The following is a 24068-nucleotide window of genomic DNA, read 5'->3' as shown; positions in this document are numbered from 1 at the left end:
TGATATTTTGGTTGCTGAATATTGCAACAGTTGACCCATACTGGAATAATCTTATAACGGGAGCCCCTTGGGATCCTTCTGCTCTGTAGCAGACATACTGGCATCAGTTTATGTATTTTCTAGGCCACTATGTTTCAAATAAGAGCAGTTTCATATTACTACTGTCAGTGATGCATGCAGAAAAAACAGTGAAAAAGACAAACAGAAAACCTGTACAATTCTCCATCACAGTGACACCAATGTGATATCAATGATATGGATCATCCATCTTGCAATACTGTTTTGCTGTGGTTACCAGGTATACAAGTGGCCGACTCTTTCCTCCAACATGTCTAATGTCACCAGCGGTGCAGTTTTTATTCAGTGTTTCAGCAAGACTTCTGCTTAGAATCACATTTAATAAAGACAACATAATAATTCCTGGTAAATTTAGGAGAATGATTCATAGGTGGGCAGGTAGTTGGAAGAATCCCCCATAATTGTCATCTCACTGCGTCCCTTAAAAAACATCCACTGGCAGTCACTTTCTCGAGACTAGTCTGCAAATGCAGCAGGGATCACTGCTATATTTAGCTCAGCTGGTCAGAGCGGTGCTAATAATGCCAAGGTTGTGTGTTCAATCTCTGTATGGGCCATTCACTTAAGAGTTGGGTTTGATCATCCTTGTGGGTCTCTTCCAAGTCAGAATATTCTGTGATTTGCCTGGGATATGTCAACCCAACATAGTATAGTCATCACAGTTTATGGAAAGGAGGTGATTATTTCGTATCAGTTGGTTACTTATATAAAGGTTTTTTTTATTTCAAATAGATCACTGTAGAATATGCTAAAATATTCTTAATATCTGGAATCACTGGGGACACAAAGACACCCACAACATAGATATTGTCATTTTTTTCTGTGATACTGGAGTGTAAACAGAAACATTTCTCCGGAAAAAAAAAAAAAGTATTTTTCTTGGTTTCTGATCGCATTTGGGTTAAAATTTACCCTTTATAAAGTAATCACCACTTTTTCTTGACACTGTTAAGAATGTCATTCCTCAAATGTAACTTGTAACTCTGATGCAGTAAACAAAAATGTTGTTTTGTTAGTACTACCATTTGCTCTTAATTCTCCTCACAGTTGCATGAAAACCTATGTTCTGAAATTCAACTATTCCCATCACCTTCCTTGTGATTCTGAAGTTTTGGGTGCATTTATGCAGAACGTACAAAGCACCAATAACCTAACAAACAAGCAGGAAACACAAATTCTTCAATGGAAATGGTTTGGGTGAACTTGTTGTCAGTGAATTCCATGTGAGTACCCCTCTGAAGGACATTGAATGGAGCAGACAGCTCACAACATGGGAGAGTAAAATGTGAATGGGATGACATACAAGTGATGAAACTCAGGGGGAAAAAAGCAGGTGGAAATAGCAGAGGAGAAGCAGAAGTTCAGCTTCCCTACGCAGCATCCCCACGCAGAGCAACGGCTTCCTGTGAAGTTGCCGCTTTGGGGGTGTAGCCTGCCATCTGCCTTGGAAGTGGTGGATTTTTAGGAGAAATTAAAGGTGAGAAAAGTCATTCAGAGCCACTACTTGTGACTACATTGCACACCACCTCATGGGAATAGCTCTGGGAAATGAAACTGATGCTGCTTTGCTGACACAATGTGTGTACAGTTAGAAGCTCCTGTTCCACCCTAGTAGGATATTGCATGAGTGTGTAGGCATAGATGATTATCCTGAAGAAATTCAGAATCATACTTTGCTAAACATGTAAGTGGGCACATTCTGTAGACACAAAGCACGTACTGTAAGAGAGGGTCAGTATTTTCTTCTTTCAGAGGTATGGGAACCTATCGTACCGACATGAGTTTCATTGGCAGTAACAGGTGAGACTCAGTTGCTTGGTGTGGCAAAACCAAACCACCCCATGAATCTTTTCTGCATTTGTGTGACAGGCATCGTGGTACATTGTTCAGTCAGTGTGGGCACCTACTGGCTACAAAGCCTGGAGAGGAGAGATTTTAGTATCACATTGGTTGCTGTGAATTGTTTTCTATGCTGTCTTGCATATATTCAAGTATTTAATGACTTATTTTTGAAGTTCAAAACCATATCTCAGACCATCAAAGTAATTTCTATTTTTTACAATGGCAGGCAAAATAGCCATCTCTTTTTAAGAACCACTTCCTCTGAGGTTCTTGCAAAGGCTGAAACCACAAGAAACACAAGCTAAAGAGCCTGTGAGAATAAACTCACTCATATGATTTTTAGCACTTTCTAACTCTAACCAGGTGTGAGGTATGCAAGAACAACCTTTAAATTTATATCTCTTGTTGTGATCATTTTATGAACAGGAGGATAGGAGGGATGTGGATAAAGTACTGTATGAAATACAGGAGTACTGATCCAAAAAAATTTTAAATGTCATGTTCAGTCCAAGGCTTGTGCAGAGGTCTGGGAACAACTTCTATTTGTCTAAATTGCTTTGTGCCTCACTGTGGGCGATTTTTCCTCCGTTTTTACTTTTTGTAGCAAAATGACATTTTAGTTTTGAATTAATCCACAATTTTGCTGAAAAAAAAATACGGAGGCTTCACTTTGTGTTAGCAAGCAGTTGCAGAGCAAAGCCCATATTTTCAGGTTGCATTCCATGTGCTTGACTGGCGTAATCCAGAAACATAGGGAGCAGAAACAGTGCATCTACTTCTCCTGCATCAGAGTACAGCACTCCTCCTCTGCCCTCACCTCTTAGACGACTAATTTCACAAAAATGAAGATTATTTTCTTTAATTCTTCTTATCACTGTGCAATCAAAATGCCTGCTGTTTAAGTGGAGATCCATGAGGGACGAGTATTTGTTCTTGAATAATGTCTGAAGTAAGATCAGTATTAACGGGGGGGGAAATAAATTGAAAATATTCATGTATTAGTGTAGTGAAGGAAGGCCGACTTTAGACAGAGATGTTTTCCTATGGTTATGGTGAAAAAAATAACTTGGTAGGAGTGTTACTTTCTATTACTCTCCTGTGTAATGGATGCCCACAACAGAACAATTTTGGACTGGTGTTTTCTGCATTTTATTCCAGCATCTTTTTTATGTCTTATAACAAAAGTACAAATAGGTTCCTACCAAGCTTACTCTTACATGGTGTTAGATTTTGTAAACAAATGTTAGCTCACTATTCACTGCAGTAGTTGGCACTACAACAATACAAAAATTTGTTTCCAGATCCTGAACTGAGTTTGCAATGCTGCTATTAAAAAAAAAAAAAATATGTTCTTAGTTGTGAGATATGTACAAATTATTTAAAAGTCAGGGGGAATATTTCAAATACATATGTATACAGCAATAGATTGGCATGTTCACACTCCAAGGGGGAGTTTCTTATTTTTTTATTGAGAGTCCTATTTGACCATAATGAATTTGAAGTATACCAAATTAAATTAGTTTTGCCACATTAGGTGATTTCTGTACATTTTTAAAAGTTGGTAAATTTTGAAAAAGTATATTTCATTTGTCAAAGAAGTATTTTTAATTACATGCTCATATGCATGTTAAGACACCAGAACATCTAGTTATGTATCTGGGATCATTCTCCCTGATGTCAGTGGGGATTCTTATTGGCAGAGTTGCTCTGTAACGCTATTGGCACTGCTGATAAATAAAAATTACAGCTAAACCTTTAGAAAAGAACTTCCTACCTTGAATTTCTTCAGTTCTGTAGGAAAATATGTTCCAAGAGAATTTTTTTATATGTTTCTAGTCTGGGACCATAAAGTTTGTATATATTTTTCTTTAAATAAATTGAGTTGTTAGGGTGATATTTGAAGTGTGGGATTCCCTGTGCTCTCATTGTACTTGGATGTCAATAGCTATTAAAAGCCATGACTTCCATGTCTGAATGTATGTAACCTATGTTCATTTTTGGAAGTAGGTGCGATGGACCTGGGCTGGGATCATGCCACACTTGTCCGATTATTTTTTTCCATTTTTGTCTTTGCCTAATCACAGACTACCTAAAAGAAAGAATGGAAAGACAAAGATGTTGGTCTGAGTGGGCATTTGGGTTGATCCTGTGTGCCAGTTGTTGTATGTTCTGGGAGTCCCTGAAATTTTCCTGACAGTGGCATTTCAAGATTGACATGAGAACTGCATCTTACCTGTAGTGGTTCCAGAAATCACAGCAAGTCATTGTAGAAAAACTATATCAAGAAGAAAACATAATACCTCTCTGTAAAACATGAAAAAATGTATCATACAGCTAAAAGGACAGAAAACAGGAAGAGGCTGTTTCAACTTGAGCACGGATTTGTTATAATACTTATTACTGATGTTACCTTTTTTGAGTTAAGGGCATTCTGCAGTATTTGCTGCATAAAATTTTATTAAAAACTATGTATAACGTGTGTTCTGACTGAAGCTTATAAACCTGTTACATTGCTTGCCCTTTTCTGAAAGTGCTTATTTATTACTTCATGTTATTTTGTCAGACATCTGATTTGTATAACTGAACACAGGGCATTTGCCTTCATTTTAAGGGTAATAAACAAGCTGCATTTTTAAAACCAACAAAACATTTTTAAATGGTAGACTATTTTTCTAATTATTTTTTCCAGTGTGTTCAATACCTTTTTACTTTCTCTGCAGTTAGCTTCCATGAGCTTGAAAGAGAAGGAGAAAGAGAGTGGGAAAGCAAGCTTTGCTGCAGAAAAAAAAAAAATCAAAGCCAACCACCAACAGCTTTTTGAAAAAGAGTGTTCTGGTTGTTATAAAACATGTATATAACCGACAACTGATATTATCCACTGGTGAGATATTGTTCATACATCTACAGCATAAAATTACCAGAAAAATCATGCTGGTTATCAATCCACATGTTCTCAATGCAGTTTGAGGATTTTGAGAATACCATGTATATCTTTTATCGTATCACCGTAACCCCTCACCTCCCACCAGTTCTCCAGACACACTCCCCACTACGTTATATCCCCTTTGATGCACATACCAACCCATTTCACCTCTGATATTTTTCACCTGAATGTGGACCATGCTGTGATGCTAGACTGACAGTGCTTGAGTGAGAATTCCTGTGTTCAGGGAAGGGACTATCTTTCTTCTTCATATGGCCAACCTGTGTGTTTCAGTCTTGCCAGGAATAGAATTCTTCCAGTGTTAAGGAGGTCAGCTACGCCTGTATGGCGAATGCCTGTATGAGCCTGTTTTCCCACACGCCGAGCTGACCAGATGCTGTGTGGCCATTTTCATCTGCCTTGGAGCCCCAACAAATATCTGCTGCCTCTTCGCAGGATTTGCTTGCTCAGACGTGATGCCACGCTATGCAAACGTGTAGCTTTTGGGTTACTCGGAGTGTTAGCAGAGCAAGTTGGTGTCTGCCTACAATATGCTTTATAGAAACATTCGTGGCTATGTTTACACTGTACTAACCACAGTGAGAGAATAGCTTCGACTAACTTAAACTAGCTGCCATAAGTACTGTTACTGTCTATCTCTCAGTGGAAGGGAGCTTGTGGAGAGCTGCAGAAAGCATCTAAGAAGAAAGGTAAATTCTGTCTAAGCTAAGCCCTCTGAGGTCCCAGCAGCCTGTGCTTGTCCTCAGGCTTCTCATCATGAATGGTGTCCTCAGGCTTCTCATTGGGCATGGTGGTGATGACGTGACATGCTATTCTGGCAGATACAAACTGGACTGAAACCAAAAATAGAATTTATCAGGGTTGCATCTATTTAAAGGTGTGTGATGTTGCTGATTTTTCCTGGATGAGAATCAGGAACTTTAGAAGTGGAAAAGCTCTGCACTACACGTGCACTATACTGCACTACACTGCAGTCACTCGCAGCTTCGCTTCTCTTCCAATGTTTCTAAGAGTGAAAGGGACCTATGCATTATTCAGAGCAGTACTTTGTCAATTGTTTATTCTTCCCTTATATAGGCTGTATGTGTTTAATAGTATTTCTAGAGCAAACATTAATTGTTTTTTTTTTCTGCCTCAGCTTCCCATCTAAACATGGTTCATAGGAGAGGCTGGAAATTAGAAACTGGTAGAACTATATTTGCAGACATCTCTCTTCAGAACAACTTCACTTCAGCAAATATAACACAACGGATCTTTCTATGTGCTTTCACAACAATAATTGGAATATTTATACAGTTGAGGGGTGGGGAGTGGGGAAGGGATATCCCCAGCATAATGGACAAATTCTTAGCAAGTGGTTATTGGTGTGGGTCCAATGATTTTCATGGAACTGTTTGATTTATATCAACAAGAGATTAATCAAGTCGATGGCTGTGAAATGTGTGGGTTGGTCACTTAACCCACCACCCGCATGAACACACCACAGAAAGGCAGACGCGTGTTTTCTACAGCAACTAATCTTTGGGGTTTGAGCTCTGGATTCTGCCCCAGACCATCTTGGGCACCTGCTTAAATGAATTGTAGCAGTATGGGAGGGTATGGCCAGTATCACTTTATCTTAATGTCATTTTGCTTATGTTTTTACATAATTTTTTGTTTCATGCCGTGTTTAACATTCTACTAGGTCAGATGAAGTCAGGGGTCAGGGGTGTGCTTGATTTAATACAACTGGATGGTTTCCCTGGTTTTTGTCTGTTCCTTTTGGTGTCCTGTCATTTGAATTTTATGTTTTTGACTTTATTTCTTGAGACGACTTTTCTGGGTATCATTTTCTGTGCTGTGTTGGTCCTTTATGTTGGTACAGATTGCATTTGTTCATCTAAAATGCCTGTCCTGCACAATTTCCATCATTTTTACGGTCTTACATTTTGTCATTTTCTGCTTGAGTTTGGTTGTGGTTCGTTATGTTTTGACAATGGTTTGTCATACAGCTGTGAATAACCTCTGGTTTGTTCTTAAAACTTCGTTCTTTGCAGTTGTTGAACAAAATTAACTGAACTACTCTTTCTTCAGACACAATGATAGCACAGACAGAAGTGTGAGTGGCTATATACGGCAAGCAGGCAAACCATTTGTTGTGGCTTTATTTGCATTCAGAGTGTGGTATTTTTATGCAAATACAAATCTTCTGTTTGCTAAATATTCATGTGTAGATCTTTGGTGGGAAGTGATGGTTTTGATTTATAAGATGTAGAAGTTTTTACAATTAAAGCTGGAGCTTCCTCATCTAGGGACATGTCTGTGTGTGGGTAACCCCCCCCCAGACATTTCTCCCCTCCAGCCTAAAAAATCAGCTTAGAACATATGCTTCCTGAGAAATATGCCTGCCATCAGAAATTCTGAATTTTTCAGTGTGGAGTAAGAGTCTGGCCTGCTCTGTACTGTTAGAAACCTAATTCAGTTGTTTAAACAATAAATTGTACGGTCTGTGAGTTTTCATTTTATGATCGATTAATAGATTCCCTAAGTGCTTAGAGTGTTGTCACTGGATACGGAGCAAAAACTTAAAGCTTGAAGCTGGTATGGAGCTGTGCAGGGCTGATGCTCTGCTATTTGTGCTTCAGCTTGAGACGCTGGTTGTGAGATCTGCAGGAAAGGAGCTGAGTTGAAGTTGACTGTGAGCCAGCAATGTGCCATTGCAGCAAAGAAATCAACAGCCTCCTGGGCTGTGTGAGGCAGAGTTTGAGGGAGGTGGTCTTTCCCTCAGTCCTGATGATACACATCTGTGTAGGATACTCAGTTTGGACTCACTATTTAGAAGCCAGACATGGATATACTGGAATGAGTCCAGAAAAGAGCCATGAATGTGATTAAAGGCTTGGAGGATTTGCTATATGAGGAGAGGCTGAGAGAGCTGAGACTGTGCAATCTGGAGAAGCTTGTAATGTGTTTAAATATATGATGGAGACGGAGTAAAGCAGAGCCAGGCTTCTCAGTATTGCAAGAGGCACTGGGCACAAAGTGAAACACAGAAAATTCCATTTAAACACAAGAAAAACCGATTTCCTCCGAAGGTGGTCGAACACTCGCTCATTGTGAGAAGAGAAATTGTGAAGGCTCCATCTTTGGACATATTCAAAACCCGATTGGACACAGCTCTAGACAAGCCATTGCAGGTGACTTTACTCTGAGTGGAGGGAGCAATGATACCCCCCAAGCCCAGATCCTGTGAAAGGGATCTTGGACTGCTGTTTTCTCTTTACATTCTCTGGTCCAGACTCTCTTAGCCTGAGGCTGAAATACTCAAGAACTGATGACTGAATTTTGTGGTAAGCAATTCTTTAAAGACTAGTGGTCTGCTGCCAGTGTAATAAGGAAAGGGTTTGGGAGGAGATTTTATTGTAATAGGTAGGCTGGCTGAGCCTTAATGAAAAACTACACTGATGCAGTTTAGCTTTGTACTGAGATATAGAGAGTTTTTTATAGTTCTTTTCTGAATGTTTTTACAAAAATTAATTATAGTGAAATATTATCTCTCTTCAGAGAGATGAAGGATTTAAGATTGAGTTGCAGATTATTTGACTGTTGAGAATAAGGGTCATGAAGTGTGGGGAGTTAAGCTGAGGTCTCATTGTCATAAAGTTTCTTACTTGCTCTTGACTCAAGTGTGTTTTAGAGGATTGAAGTGCTGGTTACACTCTTTCGAGTAAAGGAAACACACTGTCAACTGAATCAAAATTATACACACAAACCTTCACTAGACTAAAATATTGTTAGAAAATACTTATTGGACAAAAGACAAAGTCATACCTAACACAGTGATTGAATTACACAGGATAGAAGGAACTGGAGAGGGAAACCTAGACATTTACAACTTTATAAGCTTTAATATTTAATATTGCCTTTAACTGTAGGCAAAGTTATTGACATAAATAAGATATTCCAGATACCATTATACATCATGTATCTAAACAAAAACATTGGGTTCTGGTTGTGGGAAGGATCCAAGTCACCCAGTAACAGTGCTGAATCCACATCACACAACCCACTTTGTAATTTTGTTACAAAAATTGAGAACATAGGCAAATTGGTTGGAAGCATTAGATTTCCACAATTTCCAGGAAGTGTCAAGTAGATCATTAAAGATAAAAACAAAATTGTAAGTACAAGGGAAGAATATATATAATGCTAATTTTACTCCTCAAAAGGTGTGCTTTATTATCAATAAGATTGTGCTTCCACTGTCTTCTAAACTTCATGGAGTTTAGAATCTATAATGTCTGTAGATTATACAGATGTTTTTCTGAATGTGCAAATATGTAGTATATTACTAGTATACTACTATTAAAAGTACACTAGACTAGTATACTCTAGTATAGTATTATTATTATTAATGTAGTATAGATTTTATATCTTAAATTTACTTTTATTTAATGCTTAATTTGTATAAATAACTATAAATTTCTGTAAATGGAGATTAATCATACATTCTAATTTCTATTGTATAAGTAGTCTACATGATAGAAGTCCAATCTTATCCACTAGATTGGGAGAAAAAAAGGACAGGTCTGTATGTGCCAGATTCTTCTTTGGATACATGTGGGTGGATTAATCAACATGGCCCACATGTCTCTGAGACAGAATTTGGACTTATTAGACTGTCTTTTCACTGCCTTCCATGCCACACTATCAAATCTGACAGTAGATTTTCCTGGGAATTGACAGACTTGTGTTGTTTGGGTTTGAATCCACTCAGTAGATAAAGCTGCAGCTTCTTCCAGATAGCAGATCACAGTACTGAAAACTGGAGCTTTACTATTGCCAGCTTGATTGAGGGATCCCTCCCTTCACATCCCAGCCAGGTGGACTGTGTCCAGAAGAAAACACGGCTGATGTGCTCTTTCACTGGGTCAATTTTGGGCAAATAGAAGTATAGGCAGAATAACAGCAATGATATTACTATGTAACTCCATTCAGTTTTGCTCTGTGAGCACTGATGTGTTTATTTCAGTTATAGAAACATATGTAAATGAACATGCCAAGCTCTGGACCACGCAGATGTTAGTTAACCATGACCAGAGATGTCAATTAACAATTAACTGAAAGCTCATGCTCTCTTCTGCAGTGCTCAGGAAGGTTCATTTGCAATCAATGGGATGTCGTCTCCTGGCTTCCCTAGTCCCTGCATCTGGCTGAGGAGAGTTATTTGTTACATCTCCATTTAATTACTGAGATCCAACTGTGATAATCTCTCAAGCAAGAGACTCTCATAGTCTGCCTAGAGCTTTATGGGATAGCTCAACATTTTGTATTGGGAGCCAAAAAAACCCCACAGTCCCAACCAGCAGAGTTCCTCAAGCCCAGCTATAGCATACTGATGAGATAATCAGCTGCAGACTGCACCAGAGCTTCCAGAGCTCCTTTAAGCTATAGGCAGGGAGTGTTTTTTTCATTCTGTCGCTGATTCTGCGGCACTTTTAAAGGCTTTTTATATTTTATATTTTTTGGTTTTATTTGTTTTTGTTTTATTACTTATTTTATAACCTAATTTTAATTGAAGACATAGGACTTGACAGGATTCAGAGCTGCAAAAACCAGCCTGGAAGCAATAAACCCAATATTTTTATTTAACTGATTAACACTTCCATTTGTTTCTTTTTTATACCAACTTGAGAGTATCTTACATGGTGTATATGTATATGCTAAATCCAAGTCTCTGCCCCTGAGAGCTTCTACTGTAAAGGCAACACGTGAACAATTCAGTGAGGGGTTTGCTATCAAACCCTGCTTCTGCAAAGAGGCCATGACCCTTCATTCTGTAGAGAGGGCACTGAGATTTTGACAGTCTATCTTTGGTACACAAAAGGAGGAAATGTTCTTCTATTCCTAGCCCACAAATAATGCCAGTTTCCTGTGAACTAGAAAAACATATTTGCTTTCTATTTTACTCAAATCTTCCTTGGGAAAAAAAACCACAACCTAACAGTACCATCATCACCACAGTGTGTAGTGGTACCACAATTATATTACAAACTGTATTTTTAACTGGCTTTCTGCCCATAGGTCATCTGAGGCTTGCAAAAGCTCTGAACTTCACAAGTTATGGACATTCCCATCTAGAGATCATTGGACATCTTGACGCAATGTGGGATAGAAAAATAATTCTAGAATTAAACTTATTCCTGACAGAAAGAAGTATTTTACACTCAGGCAAACATGTTTAAAAGGGAAAATAAATTAAATGACAGCATGAAAATAATGATTCCTGGGATAAGGGTGACAGAAGAGCACCCTAATCATCATCGTTGCATGCCCAGGCCAAAAAGCAGGAGCATGACCTCAGTATGTCCCTCCCTAAGAGGTAGGCCTTGGGCCATTTAATATGTTAGATGGTTTAATTCTATTCTTTAGAATTCCCCAGGTGTGATACTTAAGAAATTACATATAATATAACTGTTACTGACCTATAAAGCTTCTTGCCTACGTTCACAGATTGAATTAATTGATTTCTGGATTGCTCATGTTTGGAGGAGTGTCACAGATCTGTCTTACTTCAATTCTAAAATTGTTTTTTTGGTTGGAAAATGTGTATGGAATCACATGTAGCCAAGCTGTTACACCACAAAATAGACTAAAGTTGTTTTATGCCAGCAGATGACAGCATTCTGTTTTGTGCAAAATAGTCGTTTCAGATATGCCTTTCTTATAGACATTTTCATATAAATAACTATTTCTTGTAGCTAAATCCAACTGATCTTTGTCAGTTTGCTTTGCTATCTGGGCAACTGCTAGCACAAGTGAAGCAAACATTAAGTGTCCGTGACCACTTCTCATGAGAAACGGTACATCCTCAGACACTCAGCTAGGGAGGAAGATTGCTGCCCAGGACAAAATGATAATTTAAAGCAGCATTCCAGTGATCTGGAATTAATGCCTGAATGCTGAGGGCCAGGTGAATTTTCCTTCTAGTATATACAATATCTTGCAATGTGAGGTGTCACATTTCACACTATTAAATGGCCTTTTCTGGGAAATGGGACCTGTTAGTATTTGTAGATGCAAATATGCTTTCTTATGCTACGTCTGCTTTTCTAAGCATGACTATTGGGCTTAGAGCCTCAGCACCTGCAGTCAGGGTTGTTCTAATGTACTTTTGCAGGCAGATGATATCTATTATTAGTATTACTTGATAAGTCCCATGAAAAGGCCTTCTTTCTACTTATTTATAATTTTGCTAAGCTTGATCTAATAAAGCTGAAATTGTTTTTGCTTTTATCTAGTTCTTTTTTATATAAGGCAAAAAAAGATTTCTTTTTTTCCCTCCAAATGGAAAAATATTGGGTTTTCCATGTTACTAAAGCCTTGCAAGTTTGTTTTTTAAATGTCTAAAAACCTGTATGCTCTGGAGTATGGTTGCTCACCTTTGTGGTAGGGGTGTCCCTTTTGTCCTCTTTGTGGAAATCTGACTGAATTTAGCAGATTTCTAAATATTTGAGGGAAAAAGGTCACCAAAAAAAAGGTATGCAGTGCAGGCTTTGCTACAGTTCAACAGCTAAAATTCCCAAGATCTTCCTTTCCAAGGAATATAGTAAGTGTCCTCGTCAGAGTCCAATGGGGCTAACCACGTGCCAACTACATAGAGTAACTAGATATTTTGGAGCTCAGGGCTGTGTGAAGTTGTCGTCATTTCCACTGCAAAACCCCCAGGAAAGGCTCAGCCAGTACTGCATGCAAGAGCAGGAAACCTTTTCTTCTACACTGCCAGCAGATATGTCTGGGATCCAGGCAGCCCTGTGAAGGAAAGAACTTGACCTGAATGTAGGGGTAAGAAAAGGGATGAGGAGGAAAAAAAAAAAAGGAAGGGAAAAAATCAGGACAAGATGTCATTGATATGATGAGATAGGGGAGAGAAAAATGGTAAATGGGAGATGAAAGAAGATGAAGGATGATTAAGTAAGGGAGAGTTGGAAGTCAGTGAGAAAAACAGGGAACAGGTTTGGCTGGGTGAGGGACACAATGGGAAGAGGTCTTCTTGAATGGTCTCTTGCTGATGAGAAGCTGAAGGAAGGGAGGAGAGATGGGATTCGTTTAGAGAAAGAATCTGCTCTTAGGAGGAGACAGAGTGGAAAAAGTGCAGAGAGATAATTTTGGAGGAAAAAAACAAATCAAAAACAAAACCAAAACCAACACCACCACCACCACACACACAAAAAACCCCACCACCACAACAACAACAACAAACAACAACCAAAAAACCAACCAAACAAAACCAACTAACCAACCAAACAAACAAAAAAGACAAACCACAAACCAAACAAAAAACCAAACAAGATCCAGAACAGTGCTGAGACTGCTGAGGCAGGGAGCCTGGGTCAAGGAGCTGTGGAAGCTTGGCTAGGTAGGAAGGGCACCAAAAAAGTGTATGTGGAGCTGGCGTTTTGGGCAGAGTAGAGGACAACAAGGAGGCTGAGACTAGATAACTGGGCCTGCTTAAGTAAGAAGAATGAGGAAATCAGGTAGATTTGGAATGGGTTGATGAGTGTCCTTGAGCAAAAGAAAAAGGGGCAGCATGTGCGGAGGGGGATAGAAGACAGGGAGATACTGGGAATTGAACAGTGAACTTGGAAGATAACTGATGTAAGCCTAAGGTGAGAAAACAGACAACTGAACTATGGGTGTGGGTGAGCAAGAAGAATGGAGAAAGAAAGAATTTCCTGACATCAGGAAAGGAAGTTACAAGAATTTTCCCATACTCAAACTGCTACTGCAAACACTCGTGTTGGGAGCTCCTGTGGCTGAGATCTGTGTGCTGGCTCTGAGGGTCCCCAGGCAATGCTCCTTTAGGGATGTGTGGTGTGGCAGGGAGGAGCCCTATGAAACTATGCACAGACATATATTCTGAATGTGTGTTCTGTGGGCTAAAAGCCAAGCTCTAAAATATGAAAGAATTCCAACTGCAGTGGCATGTAAAGCTTAATTCAGCCCCATTGGTGCAGTTGGATGTGCTATTTATATACTTTTCATTGTTGCTGTGGCTGCCTCTGGGGAATTGCAAACCCAAGACCAAGTTAGCATACAGTTTGCTCTGGGTTCTGCAAGATGAGTTCACTGCACTGGCGCAAGGATGATTAAGCAACATCCTGAAGTGGCCACAAATATCAAGTTATCCCATAATCCTGCCTTCTCATTACCCAGGATTCTTCTAGGAAGTATCCTTCAGCTATCTCTAGCATAAGATACATGGCATTACTAAAATCTTGTTGAGATGTAGAGTGGCAGACAGAGGTAGAGTGTGCACCTCCACACATGATCGTGTTCATCTCCTGCGAGAAGGGAAGGAAAAGCATCTTTGCAACGTTACCATTCTTCTGCCCAAGAAAGGATTGTATGTATGCACGCAGCAGAGCAGGGCATGCACACACATATGTACTTGAATACTTATCTACGCAATCATGTTTTGGAAGAGAAAAAGCAAGGAAAAGTTCTTCGTGCTAAAAAATGCACAAAGTTTGCAATGATCTCTAGAGGAACTACTCCACAGCCTTTTGTTGTTCTTGGAAATACCATCTCCTGCACAAATAAACTTTGTTACCGCTGAAGAGAGTTTCATGTTTATCCTAGAAATGAAATGATCTTTTTAAACCATTGAGTGCTTCAGGAAGAGAACCAAAACCTTGAACATGCTTCAGTCTTTTGTGGTAAAGCAACACAGTGCGCTGAGGACAGGTCTGCTCAATACACGTTTCCATTTCTTGTGGAGTTGAATATTAAATTATAATCATTTATGCTGGTTATTTGCATCTGCTATTTTCAGTTTTACAGACTGACAGGGTCTGCATGTGCATCTGTCATGCAAAATCAGGTTCCATGGAGCATATCCTTGTGTGCACCTCTATTCCTTTTCATTCTTTTGGTCTCATACTTTGTTGTTCACAGTAGCATATCCCTGTGGCAAATATAGATAATGCTTACGAGGAAAAGTAATAAGTTATTTAATGTATTTCTAGCATCCTTTAATGTGTTGTAGCTGTGAATACAAGGAAAAGAGCAACACCATATGACCATGCTACTTTGGGAACAGTCTATAAGCTGCAGTTAAATAGTTTCAAGATATTTATGCAGTGCATAAGTCACATGAATAGAGGTTTATCACAATCAGTAGGAATGCTGGATTTTCATATCACACATTTGCTGCTTAAGATGATTAGCAGGAAATTTAATTTGCACTAATTAGCCTTAGGGGAGCAAGAAATTAACTTGATGGGTAAATTTCACTTTTTACTATATACCATACCAACTTGGAGAAATTTGAGTTAAAGCATGAGTTGAATGCTATGCTAATACACTGGACTTCAGTTTTTCTAAATTAAAATAAAAGACCGTGAAAAGATAATATGTGCATGTTGATTGGGTGGGGTTTTTTAGGAGCTAGAGTCACAGAATAGTCTTTCAATGTATTCACTGAATTTTCAGCCACTTCCAGAGAGTGTGGTATGTTTTTGTACATTAAACTACATTGATATCTGATATTACAGCAAAAGCTTTAACAACTCCTAATTTTCTATATTTGCATATTTTCATTATACCATGTGCATTATGACTGCACATGCAACATTCCACATTGTTACACACAGAACAAACATATTTTTCACAGAACTACTGTGAAAATTCGGTATTTTTTTAATTTGCAACACCCATTTGCAAATGCATTTTTAGGTTCTGGAGCCTTTGTTCATCTGCTGGCAAAATTTCTATGAAAATAGTTTTTTAGAAATTACTCTTAAAGTATGCAGCAAGTGAGGGAGGCATGAGTCACCATATAGTCCTAACAGACAAATAAGAATTATGTACTAATAAGCTCTAATCTTGCCTGTTGATGGTGACTATTCTTCCAAGAGACCATTTAGATTACTTGGGTTTTCTCTTTAAAATGGATGCAATTTTTATGTATCCGTCACTCAGAATTACTGTGGATTGACTAATGAAGACAAAGCAATGAGTCATTTTGTGTGGAAGTATTGGTCTATTACAAACTGAAGTGTTCTATCATACCAGGCTTGTGGTTACATCCAAATTTATCTGTAAAGAAGGAGATGGAAAGCATGAGTTGCATGTGAGATGATTGATGTCAGCACTTCTGCTAGTTTGTGCATCTAAAGTACACTCAGAATTACTACTGCATATTTGGAATTAGACCCTGTAGTATTTAGCTGATACTAATATGGAAGTGAGAGGTGTGACTTCAGTGAGAGTTTTGCCCTACTAAGTATTGCTGAACTGGGTACCTTAAGTTCCTAGTTTGGGGTGTAAGTGGGGCATAGAAGTGAGTTCAGGTGTCTGCTCAGACTTTTTAGCCTATGATATAAACACTGGTCTAAAGAGAGATCTCAGATAGACTTGTGGGTAGTCATAGATTGTATAACACATATTGTTATGAATTCTCAGGTTCTCCTTCATTCCCCAGTACTCTGATTTCTCAGCAGTACCCCTCCTATTCAATCAAGAGTGCCTGTGCACGTGTGTGTGTGTGTGTGTGTGTGTGTGCGTGCATGTATGCATGGGTATATATAAATATACTTGTGCCCAAACACAAACAAACATATATGTGTACACAACCCCCATATATAAATTTGCTTTGCTTTTTTTGGGTGTAAAAGTATATTTCTGTAAATGCTCACCACTTGTATTTATACACTTATGGGTAATATCCAACTTTCAGTCGTAATTGACACCATGTGGCTTTTTGTATAATAATTACTTTGGGACAAAAAACCTTGCAGATGGTTTCAAGAGTGACTCTAACTTACCATCAATGTAAAAAGATTAAATATGATGAGCCCACTCCCTCTGAATGGAATCAGCCATTTTCATTGATTTCAATAGGAGCAGGCGCAACTTCATCTCTACAAAAGGGAGAGAACATGTATTATATTCATTAAATGAAAGTTTGATTTCATTGAACTTAAAATTATTCATGTGCTGTTAGGAAATGGTTTGAGATTTTATAACCTAGAGCATTTGCTGAATTCTGCTTTGTATTTTCCTCACAGCAATTGGAAGGACCCTCATTCCTCGTTATTTTAGCACTGTCTTTGAAGGAGGTGTAACAGACCTGTATTACATTCTCAAGCACTCAAAAGAGTCATACCACAACTCATCCATCACAGTGGACTGTGATCAATGCACCATGGTCACTCAGCATGGAAAACCTATGTTTACCAAGGTAACAGGGAAGACTCAATAAAGCATGTTGTTGGTTTTTGGTTTTCTTTTTCTTTTTTAGTGTGTATAAGGGTAAAAAATATTGGCTGTTGAATTTTTCTGGTAGACTGAGATTATTTCTAATATTGAAAACCCTTGAAGCCATTTAATTACTGTTTTCTATATTCATTATGTGACTGGAAATTTCTGTGGGTATCTTCTGCAATTCTCCCAGAAAGATTACAAGAGAAGCTCATAATGCCAAGTGGCCAGAACTATCAGTTTTATGTGAATTAAATTCAGCCTGCCCATCTCCTTTTCTCTAGGCTTGATTTTAAAACAACAGTGAGATTTCACATTTCTGCTACCTACCATATGGGATGGTATGCATTACATTTGATACTTACCTAGTACAGGACTATAAATCTCTAGGAAAATAGTGATTTAATACAGTAGGATGCCAGCCCAAAGGGCAGTGAAGTCAATGGAAGGAGTCAATTGATTTAAACATGCTCTGGATCAGGCAGTTAGTGAATATTCAATATTTGTAATTGATAGTGACTTATCTTCATGCATAGGCCACTTCTAGTCCTGTAATTAAACCAAGTACCATATATTTATAAGAAACAGTACAAAGAGTGGAAAATAAAAATTAAAACAAAAAATTCCCTTATATTAAAAAAAACCAGTAAAATGTTTTTCAAAATGGAAGTGTCCCTTCTAAGACATTAACAGGAAAAAATGATTTTCCATCTTGTACCTGTTCATCTTTAACCTTTCCATGGAGAAAAGAACAAAAGCAGAAGGGGTAGCAGGAGAAGATAGCTCATCCGTGTTGCCTTTGGCCCGCAGGACTGTGGAGATTTTAGTTTTAAGTCACTGGCTATTGACAGCGTCATGACCAAGGTCCACATGGCTCAGGCTGTTTTAGTATGTGTGTGAGTCCCATCCCTTTGCGGAGTTTTCTTTGCCATCTTCCTGGCTCTTGGGGTAGGGCTCAAAGAAGAGGGAAAGGAAGCTGCTGGTGTGTGGTGCACTGGTGAGCCACAAAGTGTGTATTTAGTGGTGTCATTGTTCCAGCTCTCCCACCCCAGCCCCTGTGACTTATATAGACGTAAAAACAGATAGACAGAGAAGAGACCAGATATTCCTGGTAGCACTTCTTTGCCACCTCAGTGCTCATGAGGAGCTGTGAGTGCTGGACATATCCACCCCCACGTGCAGGGGACATGGCAAAGGTACACCGTAGCTACTTTTCTGTTGAGAACCCTAAAGCCATTTCTGTGTCATTTCCCTTTGTGTTAGTTTTAATGCAATATCAAATAAAAGGGGATTGGTTTGGTTTTTTTACTCAGTAAATACAGAACACTTTTCTCAATTCAATTAGTTTATTATACTTATTATGGCAGCACATGACAGTGTTGTTATCTTGGAAAGGAGGTTAACATCCAGCAAGTCAAAGACAGACTAGCAGCATGATCTGGGCTGGGTGCCCACCTCATGTTGGGGGGCCACAGTCACCTCCCATGGCACTGTCCTGCTGTGTGCAGTGGGTCTCTCTGCTGTAGCCCTGGCAGTGCTTCAGCCCTGATCTTTCTCTTGTAGATTCTGATATAAACATTTTTTGTCCCAGCAGCAAAAAATTCAGCTGGGGATGTGATTTGGATTTTAGGAGAAAAATTAGGAGTTTTTAATGCCTGTATGTTTAAAATATGACAGTTAGTAAGAGCAAATTTGAAATAAAACACAGTAGTTGATAGAAAAGGGGAGAAAATATATTACTCTTTCAGAAATAAGTTGGAGCCAAATGTTGTCTCAGCTGTGCGTGTTTAACTTCTACCAGAGATACTGAGGGCACAGATCTTACCAAAGGTAAATTCCTACTGTCAGAGCATCGCTGGTGGAACAAAGCAGACCTGTAGTAAGCAGCACTGCAATGAACTGTGTAGCTCCTTAGATCACGTCTGAATTTGACCCCGTGAAACTACCACGGGTGCAGTTTTTAATGCAAAAATACAAACTCTTTCAGTTTTACAGACAAATTCTAAGCTGAAAATTCTAACCAACTTCAAACATAAGGGATTGAAACACCTCTCATTATGTACTGAATCAAGAATCCACAGAGTCAAGAATCCAATGTATTTTATTCGTTTCAACATTTTGCTAGTTAGAGCAACTCACTGCATACTACAGTATTGGATGAATATGCAAAATGGCATTTCCTTTTTTTTTCAAACAAATATGGCCAGAACATGCCTAGCAGTAAGAATATGAATAGTTCAGCTTGTCTTTAGAGGGTAAGAGGTCCTTGTAAAGTGTCACACACTTAAAAATTTTTTTATCAAGATATAAATAAACACTATAAATAATTTATAACAGTTCAATGGCATAAATAAAATGTGGTAAAAACTGAAGCCAAGACCACCATGTTTGTTTACCTGGGAGATGCTCCATTTATTTTTCCAGGTAGAGGAAAGTTTTAGGAGTCCTCCTGAGTCTCTGTTTTCACTGTGTTTACTGACTCTCCAACTTTATGTGTAGGCAAATTGTTTTTCTGCAGCTAGCAATATTTATATTTCCCAATAGTTTGACTGAGGAGAGCTTTGCCTTCACCACTAAAGCAGTGAGCACCCCCTGTTCGAACCATTCTCTTCCTGCTCCCAGCAGCGGGGCCATCAGCTGGATTTTATAGGTGAAGCCCTTGAAACCCAGTGATTTTAATCCTTACTAATAATCTCAGGCACTGCCCAGATTTGTATAAGCTTTAGGCTTCTTTTCAAGCAACAACTCATGTTTGAGAAATAGTAGTTAATAAAGGGTGAAGACTTCTAAAGATATTTAGTGATAGGAGAGTGAGACTGTGAGCAATAAGGCACAGGACCAAAGTTGGTTTTCATAGGAACAAGCAGTTGAAATTCCTACAATTAATAAGTGCAGTGAAGGGGTTAAAAAGCTATTGGTTAGTTTGAGAAATGTTCTTTTTTAGTTTTTTCCTGGCCTAGTCTAGAGCAACCACGTGATACACTGAATGCCTGCCAGCCTCTTTCTTGTTGATCCTCCGGAGACCATCTGTGCTGGGGGCATTGATTAGAGTGTGTCTGCTGGGATTACATCTTTTCTGTTGCCATGCCAACTAATCAGCTGATTTTGGTTACCACAGAAACAAAATGTCAGAGCTCACAGTACGGTAACATGAATTCAGCACAACAGAAAATGTTTTCTTAATTGGAGACTCTTTTGATTTTTTGGATTCTATGTAAAAGGCAGCTTTAAGAAAAAAAACCCTTTTAAAATAAGAACTGTGCCAATTCTATTGATTAAAGCAATGTGTAAAATTCTACTCTACATAAGGAAATTAAATTCCTTTATAAGATGTATAAATTTTTACCACTGTGATATGAGGAATGTGTTTCACTTTTTCTATTAAAATTTGTTAATGCCAGTACCTAAAACCTGTTAAGAGCTGAGGGGATTTGAGCTTAAGAGGAGAAATATTTGAAAAGCCACAGTTATTATTATAAAGAATTATTTTAAACTTGAAATATTTTCATGTTAACTAGTCAGTGACCAAGATCTTTGGCCTCAACATAGTTACATTAGTACAAAGTGTTTTTCTTCAGTGAATCCTTACGTGTGTGCATGTCTACCTCTGTGTAATTTCTCATCATAGTGCAGGTGATGTGAATATCAAAATCAGGGTCAAATGACAAAATAAGACACATTAAAAATTTGAAGGCATCACTAAGGTGTGTTCAAAAAGGCAAACGAGAACCTGTTGCAAGATTCTCCTTCACAGATCTGCAGGAATTTGTCTGTATAGTATGCCTGTTAAAATTACCTACATGTTTTTACAGAAACAGCAAGGAAGAAAAACTATGATGATGTTAAGTGAACTGTTAACCAGAAAAGCCCCACACTGCCCAAGTGAGAGCTAGCCAAGCCTGAGCTGGGGCTTGTAAAAAGACTCAACAGACTCAACTGAATTTGGGATGGCTATTTTTCAATCCAATGCTAGCTGTATTAAAATTAAAGTTGCAGAAACCTTTTCGTTTGAAAGCCATTACACCCTGTTTCCACGATATCTATGTACCCTTAACTTGGAAGTTTACATCAAACAGGAGTTATGTCTAAATATCCAATTTAAAAAGAAATCAACAGCAATAGTAGTTTATTTTCAAATCAGATATCATTTATGATACTCCACAGTACTCCTAGTCAAGATACCCTACTGGGCTTGTATTTTGCACCTTAAAGGAGACCACAACCACAGTGTATTTTCCACATAAAATTGTGGACAGTTGTTTAAAAGTCCCCAGTAATTTATTCATTTTTGGGTAGTACCCACGTTCTGAATTTATTCCTCCCATATTTTCTGTTCCTTCTTAGACAAGACACATCACAAAGCTGTGTGAGCCATTTTCTGTGGAAGTAGCTCCATTGTCCTGGCTGAAACCTCTCCTCTGCTCCCCTCACTCTCAAACCTGCTTGGTGATGCAGCTCATACAGTCTGATGGCAGGCACCCCACCTGGCTTTCTTGGAAGGGGGGATTAATAACAGTAGATAAGAAATGAAAAAAAAAAAAATAAACCCAAAACCAAAAACAAAACAGGACAAAATTCTTGAAAAAGACAAGAGCACTTGGTAAAGACAAGGAAAAAAAATCAGATTTGGCCACAGGCATTCAGGCCACTGTGTAATACAACTGGACATGAAAGAAAGGTTTATATGCCAGGCTGTTGTAAGGAAAGGGCAAGGTGCGGGAACGACTAGAAATGACTGGTTCAACAACTTGCCATCAAGTGCACACAGTCGCACCACAGTCACCTCCACTGCGAGGTTCAGTCATTAATTAGCAGTAGAGAACTGTGAGGGAAAGGGAATTGTTGCAATAAATAAGATTTAGCACACAATATTCTATGTTTGTGAAATGCTATAAAATCTATAGCATTATAAGTTACTGTCTCTGAAGTAAGGCCAATGAACTAATTTTCCCACATTTGTTTTTTCCCCCCAAGAGAACGAGAAACAATTAATCTAGCAGAGATGAGCAATAGAATACCGCTCTGATATTTTTGAATGTTGTTTAATCGGTGATACAATACCATTGAAAACAAAATTCCTGGGAATTTATTTCATGCATTTTTTGTATTCTAGGTATGCACAGAAGGACGTCTTATCTTGGAGTTTACTTTTGATGATCTTATGAGAATAAAAACATGGCACTTTACTATTAGACAATACAGAGAATTAGTCCCACGCAGCATTCTAGCCATGCATGTAAGTAATCCTTTATTCATTTGACCTAATGCAAAGAGATGAGATTAGGTTTATGAAAAACTCCAGCAAATTTCACGCCCAAGTCAATTAACTATAAATATTTTTGTTTGCCTGCAACTACGGCCATTTACAAGTCCTTTCATCACTCCCTTGCTCCTTAGTGCTCTAATATTGCCACTGTTGCTATGTTTTCATTCTGTTTTAGCATGTAATTTTCCTTTTAATCTCACTTGGTGGTCTGTATGATTTGGGTCCAAAATCTGTTCTTATTGATATGAACTACAGCAAAGTCAGTGAATTTTTATCATTGTAGGAACGAATTATATTTAGTCTTTAAATGAAGCAAACTGATGTTACCCTTGCATAGACAGAAGATAAGTAATTACCATATATTTACTTAGAAACCTTTAGAATTTTAATCCAGATCTTCTTTTTGTTCCACATTTCACGACTTTCTTTTGTAATTGAATGAGATCATACACAATGGAAATTAAAATATTAAATATTCTGCAAGTTGAAGTTAAAAAATAAAAAGGTAAATCATGGAGAAACAAAGAACATAATCTCATTGACACTTTCAGTTCTGCACCATAGAAGCATTCCTCCTAGTAGTACCCCCATAAACAAAATCAATTGCAGGAGTATGTTTTTATAGAGGGTAAGAACACAGACCCAAAGATGTTCCCGTATTTTGACATCAAGTTACTTAGATATCCATAGATAAAAATATATTCTTGGTGAGGAATTTTAAATAGCTTAAGCAGCCTGGACTTATTTCAAAGTCCTACTACAAGTCTGAAGAAGACATCTTCGAAAACCTGCCCCATCATTTCTGTCCCAGCGTTATCTGCTATTTTAAAGGACTGATCAATTGAACTCTTCAACAGTATCCCATTAAGGGACGATGAGGATGGCCATAAGCAACATTAGGTATTTAGGAGGCTTCTACAACTCAGAGTGGAAGCAGGTTAGCCAGAAACCAGCAGGTATTAATTTTAATAATGAGGTTGATCTAATTTTACAGAGGAGGCTGGTCTCACTGGTAAAGCTCCTGGCTAGGGTCAGAGGACAATACTCACATTTTGCCTGTTTAATCCTGGGAAAATAACTTGGATCAGAAGTGTTCTCCAGCCTGTACTTAATGTCACCTGCGTGATGAGCTCTGCTGAAGGTGCCTTGATGAGATCTTTCTGCTGCAATTTCTCACTCACAAAAAGAAAACAATACCTTTTTTGTTCCTCCCTTTTTCTATTTAGTCTTCTGGGACTCCCAGCCAACAAATACAAGGCTCAAAGTGTACTGCAATCCCCCAGGAAGCTCTTTGGTGGGGCCATGCTCACTTACATGACCAGACCTCCTAGGTCTGTCTTTTGAATGGGAAGGGACCAAAGGAAGATATTGGAAAACAGTCTTTATTCTACTCCTATTTTGTAAGGTTTTTATTTTCCTGTGCATACAGAGCTCTAGCCTACTACATAAATTTAGTATCAATGTGCAATTTTCCTATAGAATTGGCACTGCTTTTTAGAGAACCCTCCCTGTATTCCACTAAGGACATAGAAAAAACCAAAACAACAAAAAGCAAAGTGAAAATTCTTTTTTCCTTTGTTGTTTAGGCACAAGACCCTCAGGTGCTGGAGCAGCTGTCCAAAAACATCACTCGAATGGGTCTGACAAACTTCACCCTCAACTACCTCAGGGTAAGCATACCATAGCTGATGATTA

General features: G+C 38.4%; 1 protein-coding gene across 9 annotated transcripts in view; it reads left to right on the top strand.

Annotated features, from left to right (window-relative positions):
* LDB2 (LIM domain binding 2) overlaps positions 1-24068 on the top strand; it is a 220138-nt gene that overhangs the window by 149288 nt on the left and 46782 nt on the right. For all 9 annotated transcript variants that reach the window (XM_027729466.2, XM_027729467.2, XM_027729463.2 and 6 more), the window contains exons 3-5: positions 16915-17087; positions 22221-22343; positions 23960-24043. In XM_027729466.2, the coding sequence (XP_027585267.1) occupies positions 16915-17087; positions 22221-22343; positions 23960-24043 (380 nt within the window). The remainder of the gene's footprint in view (positions 1-16914; positions 17088-22220; positions 22344-23959; positions 24044-24068) is intronic.

Source organism: Pipra filicauda, unplaced genomic scaffold (assembly GCF_003945595.2).
Source record: "Pipra filicauda isolate LSUMZ 115617 unplaced genomic scaffold, ASM394559v2 scaffold316_size853178_pilon, whole genome shotgun sequence".
In the NCBI taxonomy this organism is placed as follows: Eukaryota; Metazoa; Chordata; class Aves; order Passeriformes; family Pipridae; genus Pipra; species Pipra filicauda.
This window is presented reverse-complemented; position numbering and strand designations above follow the sequence as displayed.